We start from the raw sequence: 6,866 nt of genomic DNA on the forward strand, positions 1-6,866 counted from the left end.
GACAAAATAGCTTTAGTTCTAGTCTTTGGCACAACCATACTGACTGGGACCTACACCCAAGTTTGGGGAGTATAAAATTGCCTGAATTTATTGGTCAAGACTTCCCACAGTGGTATTTTTATGTCTTATTTTATCATTATTTAAGGATCATGTTTAACTAAATCAAATGATGCGTGAAAAGTAGCCTGTCAAAATATGTTTTTAAAAATGTTCACTCAGCCCTGACTTGGATCCAAAAACTAAAACTAACACATAAACTTATAAAAACTAAACTATGAAGAAGCATGTCTGCAAAATAAAAACTACACTAACAAGCAGTAAAAACTAATTAACACTAAACCGAAATCGAACACAAAGTGAAAACAAAATAAAAATAAAAAATATTTAAAAAATCCAAAACTACTGCTCTGCACTGAGATTGCAGGTACCTGATTGTCAGCACCTGGGAGTACCAGAAGCTTCAAAAAGGGTCAATATCTAGAGCAAAATTAGCTGTTTGGCAAATTAGTAAATTTTTCACGGATGCAACCTACACATGTGGCACCATTCAAAAAGAGAAATAAACAGACTTTCCAACAGTATAAGACTTAATGCAAAGAAATATTCTTTTAATTAAAATATTTTGGATGTGTGGCTTCTGCCCAGAGAGACTGGGTGACTACCAGTCTTTGTGAGCTGGCTGCAGGGTTGTGCCTACAAAAAAAAAAAAAAAAAAAAAAAAAAACATAAAAAATTGAATTGAACGGTTTTATTTTTCACCATGAATGAAACCTGAGGTTAGTTTACTGTGGAGGCAGAGAATGACAGCTCACGCTTTGACTTACCAGGAATCAGAGCACTGTGATGGGACGATGGATAAATGGCACTCAGTCCACTTCCTGCTAATACTTTTAATATGTCCCAGTGCCTGATATGTAGCTAAAATAGCTTTTACACAATGCTTTAATTCTGAAGTTGTTCCCAGGACAATTAATCAGCCACTTACAGGACTGCTGAGCTCTTTCTTGGTGTCTCTTCTAAACTGTCTTGTGCTTTATAATAATAATCATTATTACATCTAGGGGTGATCTGGAATAGTCAGCGATTCAATTCGGAGGAGTCTGATTGGAGGTTTCAGCTGTCATCATGAGGACTGATATTAGCAACTGATGGTAAGACTCATTTTTTCATTTGAAATGTAGAGTTGTAATGCAATGTCCAGTTAACAGAGCACTTTTGTTATGTGTTTGGATGCTTCGTTGTTGTTGCTGGAGGATGGCATTTGGCTGTTGTAAGCTGCAAAGTTAGAGTCACGGCCAATGTGCTAACAGGCTAACGGTGCTGATGTGAAGCTAACTGTTGTTGTTTGTGAGTTTAACGTGGGCGTATATTGTGTATGTGACTGCATGTGTAAGGAAAAGTGCGCAGCTTTCATTTTGATACTTTAAACCACTTAAACAAAAAATAAGAGAGAGATTTATGCATTTTACTGCTGTTAATGCAGCAAAATAATGTTAAAGCAAATGTCCGGTAGTTGTTCTAAATGGCCGGAATTCTTGAGGACTGCAGCTCATTTTGACAGGGGACAAAAAAGTCTAGCGGAAACGCCGTTCGACTATTAGTCGACTAAAGGCAAAAGCTGACAAATCAGATTCAACTACGAAAAACTTAGTCATTGATACCCCTAATTTCATCATATTTATACACACATATTCTTAAACGACTTTAACAATCTTTGAACAGGCATGACAAAAACTAAGGGTGAGTAAATGTATATGGATATGTATTATCACAGGTCATAAGATCAGAGTGACCTTTACCCTGTGACCTCCAAATTGAAATCAGTTAATCCTTGAATCAGAGTTGACATTTGTGCAAAGTTTTCCAAAAATCCTGTACAACACTCTTCAGATAACACATTCAAAAAACGGCCCAGATGCACACATGTACTAGCGGCTTGGAAACATGCTGCTGTTGCTTTTGAAAACAGCCTAATTACTAATGCCCCTTTCCACAAAACTCCATCTTTTTTAATCAAGCCTCACAGACACTTATATTACATGTACATCAAGTGTCAAATCTTCTTTTATATGTTAACCAAAATTTAATTTTACATGTTGCAGTAGGTCAATTTTAGGATTTTTCAGTATCTTGTGTTGTCTGGCTGCAAAGCAACATAACAGAGGAAGCACCAAATAGCATTAAGGCTTAGCACTAGACTCTGCACCAACACATTAAGACCACTTGCACATGCAAATGCACACATCTCAGGAAGCAGAGAATGATAGATCAGTGAGCATAAAGCTCTCTACCCCACCCTAACAATCCTCCAACCATGAGCACCTCCAAGAAACCCTCCAGCTAATCAAGTTAAAACTCCTTTGCCAACATGTCTTTCTTTCCTTCCTAACCCGGGGCTGTGATGCCATTCCTCTGTGAGCACCTGGGTGTTTAGGGCCCCGATCGCCTTACAGGGGTGACACTGTTACTTGTCTAACAGGCTGATCCGCTCCAAGCCATTCTACATGCCTGCAAGTGCACCTTCCAGGATCCAGGTAACAAGAGGAGGTGCAGAGAGGTGGGGCTTCCTGGGACTGCCTACTCAGTTGGAGGCAGATAAAAGTCCATCACTGAGAGCAAGAGGACACTTAGAGGGACTCGACTCTCCTCTTGGTGCACCCTGCCAAACCTCCTTCTCTCCCTCTCTCTCTTGTCTGTGAATTCTTTCTAATCAGAGAAAATGGCTACTATGACCAGATCCGTCACTGTCAGGCGCAGTGCAGGGGGTGGTGGTCGTACTTTCAGCAGTGCAAGTGCTAGTGGGGGTGTTGGATTTTCCTCAAGATCGGCAATGTCAAGCGGTGGTAGAATGTCAATGTCTGGTGGTATGTTCAAGTCAGGCGGTGCCATTGGCATGGGTGGTATGGGCATGGGTGGCATTGGCATGGGGGGTGGCAGCAGTAGTTACAGTGTCAGCAGTTACAGTGCTGGTGGTGGTGGTGGTGGTGGTTTTGGTGCTGGTTTTGGTGCTGGCGGTGCTGGTTTCGGTGCTGGCGGTTTCGGTAGTGCTGGCGGTTTTGGTGGCGCTGGCGGCATGACGATGCCAATCACAAATGTCCAAGTCAACCAAAGCCTGCTGGCCCCTCTGAACCTCGAGATCGACCCCACCATCCAGACCGTCCGAACCCAGGAGAAGGAGCAGATCAAGTCCCTCAACAACCGCTTCGCCAGCTTCATTGACAAGGTGAGTTTCATTTTCTCATGCATAAAGAAAAAGCCTCTGTTAAGGAAAAGTTTTAAGTGAGATTTTAAATTGTCCCTGCCATGTAATAACAACAGGTGATGATAGATTTAATGTAGGCTGCACTGCACTGATGAGCTAGAGTTCATCATTTTTGTAAGCATGAATAGCTGCAGCAACCTGCCTCCCCAGGGTTCATTAAATATTACACAGCAACTGATCTGCAAACAAATAATGTAAACGCTCACAGCCTTGTTAACTATGACTTCAAGCACAAATGCATCACTATTTTTACAAGAGAGAACAGGATTAAGTAATTTGTTCATTTGCTCAGGCAGTGTGTTAAACCATGATCTCAAACCAAAATCCAGCAGCAGCAAACTCTTAAACTGAAACCTGACCTTTTAACCTCTTCTTTACCATAATTGAAACGTTGCCAGCTGTCTCAGTGTTAAGAGAGGTAGGAAACAAGAGTGGTTGGATCCAGTAACATTCAGTATGAAGGGAGAAGGGATCAGGTTATCACCAACCTCTATGGCAGCAGACGCTTACAAGCTCTTAGCTTGACTGCAGGGAAGATCATAAGAAACCTTTATTAATGCATTGCAAAGCTTGCAATATTTTAAGTAAAGGTTTGAGCTTTGAATTTACTGCATCAAAATCTGTTGTGTGTTTCAGATGAGTAGGGATGATGTAAAATGTGGGGCCTTTTTTTGACTGAGCAACTCATAAAATACAGGCAAAGGAGTTTCTTTCAGGCAGATAAAGACAATCAAGAACACTTTATGAGAGAAAATGCTGTTAGCATTTTCTTGTGTGCCTTAAAATCAAACAAACACCCATACACCAGGGATTGGCTCCATCCTCTCCAGGGTTCAAAGCAGGATGCCAACGACTTGCTTGAATTTTAACATATGATAGCAACTCAGACGCTCAGAAAGGATGATCTCATTAGAGATAGACTGTACTGTGAAGAGATATTTAAGTCTACATTATGGCTAGAACATCTCTGCCCTGAGGGGTGTTTTAAAACAACAGCTGCTATATTGCTCTCTGAGAGAGAAAGTCACACAAAGGTGCGGCAAGAAGAACCACGAGTAGAGTAAAACGAAGAAAAAAAATCCTAAACTGAGCATGAGGAATAACCAAGAACACTGTAAGAAAACTTACTGATGCGGATAAATTTAATGGTATGGCCAAAATCATTTCACTGTAATCAGAAGTGGCAACAGTGTCATCACCTGTTGGTTTGGCTTTCATTTATAGCATTTATCGTGGCCTGTCCATTTGAGTTGATATGTGGTTTTAGAAATAACTTGATGCCATTAAGTACAACCTGATTAACTTACTTTGAAAATGTTAATATTTTGAAAGAAACTTTATCTAATTGACCTCCACACAAAAGGACTTCTTTTATCAACCACTGCAGGTCACCACCAGATACATGGCATCTTAAGACACTTCCATGGTTATTTCTTGACTGAGTGGCAAGAGACAAAATACTTTTAAATGCTAATCTTTGACTTCCCTATGTAACTACATATAAACTTGCGTGTACCATTTTTCATGTTTTAGGTGCGCTTCCTGGAGCAGCAGAACAAAATGCTGGAAACCAAGTGGAACCTGCTGCAGGATCAGACCACCACCCGCTCCAACATCGATGCCATGTTTGAGGCTTACATCGCCAACCTCCGCAGACAGCTCGACGGGCTCGGCAATGAGAAGGTGAAGCTTGAGGGAGAGCTGAGGAACATGCAGGGACTGGTAGAGGACTTCAAGAACAAGTGAGTTGATACCAAAATGACCTTCATTCATTGATGCACAAAGCTTTTCTCCATCAGCTAACTAAGTCCATGTTTGTGTCAGATATGAGGATGAAATCAACAAACGTGCTGCTGTGGAGAATGAGTTTGTGCTTCTTAAGAAGGTGAGAGTAAATCTGCAATGACAGGTGTTAAAACTACAAGGTTAACTGATATAATACTTTACATTTGGGCCATCACCAATGCAATCTGAATCTCTGCTGGCAGGATGTTGACGGCGCCTACATGAACAAGGTTGAGCTGGAAGCCAAGGTTGACGCCCTTCAGGATGAGATCAACTTCCTCAGAGCTGTCTATGAAGCAGTATGAAAAATTCAAATTCTTTAACTCAATATTTTGTTTATATACTCCATTTTGTTCAAAAGAAGAGAAAGATAACTGGCTCTGATGGGTATGAATAAAGGGAAAAAGTACGCTTTCCTTTAAAAGCTCACTTTGAAAAATGAAAAAATCTCTTGTGTAGGAACTGCGTGAGCTCCAAGGACAGATCAAGGACACTTCAGTCATTGTTGAGATGGACAACAGCCGTAACCTGGACATGGACCAAATTGTGGCTGAAGTCAAGGCTCAGTATGAAGAAATCGCCCAACGCAACCGTGCTGATGCTGAGGGTTGGTACCAGCAAAAGGTAGGAAGTGAGAGACATTAGTCTCACCCATTTCTAAACATAAAATACAATACCTGCCCTGTCAGTGAACATTTGAATCTTTAACAACTGTCATTCCAAACTTTTTTACTTTAGTACCAGGAGATGCAGGCTTCTGCAGGCCAGACCGGTGATGATCTTCGCAACACCAAGACTGAGATCGCTGAGCTGAACCGTATGATCAGCCGCCTCCAGAACGAGATCGAGGCAGTCAAGGGACAGGTGGGCCCTGATTAACAGCTACATAAAGATCACTTCTATACAGCTGTGGACCTATGAGCTATTTAGAAAAAAAATCCAGATGTAATAAATGTCTTGCAAATGATTTTATCTGACTGAGAGATACCATATCTGAACCTTCTACATATTATCCAATTTTTCAGCGTGTCAATCTGGAGGCCCAGATTGCCGAGGCTGAGGAGCGTGGAGAGCTGGCAGTCAAGGACGCCAAGGCCCGCATCGCAGATCTGGAGAGGGCCCTGCAGACAGCCAAACAGGACATGGCCCGCCAGGTCCGCGAGTACCAGGAGCTCATGAATGTCAAGCTGGCTCTGGATATTGAGATCGCCACCTACAAGAAACTGCTGGAGGGAGAGGAGACCAGGTACTAAAAAAATCTAAAACATTTTAGGCAAACGCGAAATTAAATCATCGGATGCCTGACTCTGAGAAGGAAGCAACTTCAACAGCTGTGAGTGCTGATTTGTGTATTTCTTTTCAGAATTGCAGCTGGTGGTGGACCATGCAACATCATCGTGCAGTCAAGCAGCAGCGGTACGTAAAAACAAATATCTCTAAAATTCAAGTCATTTATAAGTCAGCTTTCAGGTTTTCATATTAAACCTTTAAGCACTGAGAAAAAGAAAAATACTATGAAGCAGAATGTTTGCTTGATACTTAACTGAACAAGCATGACATTACAATGAATGATTACATTTGATTTTCTAAAAACACAGGCGTCAGTGCTGGTGCTGGCAGTGGCGGCGGCATGGGCGGTGGCTTTGGCGGTGGCATCGGCGGCGGCATCGGCGGCGGCTATGGCAGCGGCATCAGCATCGGCGGCGGCTATGGTGGCGGCGCTGGCTTCGGCAGCGGCATCAGCATCGGTGGAGGTGGAGGTGGCAGTATGTCATATTCACGAACAAGCTCAAGCAGCATCTCCCGCCGTGGGTTTTAA

The 6,866-nt window shown here is 42.2% G+C and overlaps 1 protein-coding gene across 1 annotated transcript; it reads left to right on the forward strand.

The window, feature by feature from the left end:
• Window positions 1-2,830: 2,830 nt before the first annotated feature.
• On the forward strand, window positions 2,831-6,866 carry LOC121517086 (intermediate filament protein ON3-like). The gene is made up of 9 exons (XM_041798602.1): window positions 2,831-3,223; window positions 4,796-5,004; window positions 5,087-5,147; window positions 5,251-5,346; window positions 5,507-5,671; window positions 5,786-5,911; window positions 6,073-6,293; window positions 6,411-6,463; window positions 6,646-6,866. The coding sequence occupies exons 1-9, from the start codon at window positions 2,831-2,833 to the stop codon at window positions 6,864-6,866; spliced, it is 1,545 nt and encodes a 514-aa protein (XP_041654536.1).

This window comes from Cheilinus undulatus, linkage group 11, assembly GCF_018320785.1.
Source record: "Cheilinus undulatus linkage group 11, ASM1832078v1, whole genome shotgun sequence".
Taxonomy (NCBI): Eukaryota; Metazoa; Chordata; class Actinopteri; order Labriformes; family Labridae; genus Cheilinus; species Cheilinus undulatus.

Bases quoted from the DNA above. Each gene is read 5' to 3' on its own strand.
- LOC121517086 (XM_041798602.1), top strand. From the start codon at position 2,831: ATGTCAAGCGGTGGTAGAATGTCAATGTCTGGTGGTATGTTCAAGTCA. The intron at 5,148-5,250 runs GTGAGAGTAAAT...CTCTGCTGGCAG, and splicing joins AGTTTGTGCTTCTTAAGAAG to GATGTTGACGGCGCCTACAT. The intron at 5,672-5,785 runs GTAGGAAGTGAG...TTTTTACTTTAG, and splicing joins AGGGTTGGTACCAGCAAAAG to TACCAGGAGATGCAGGCTTC.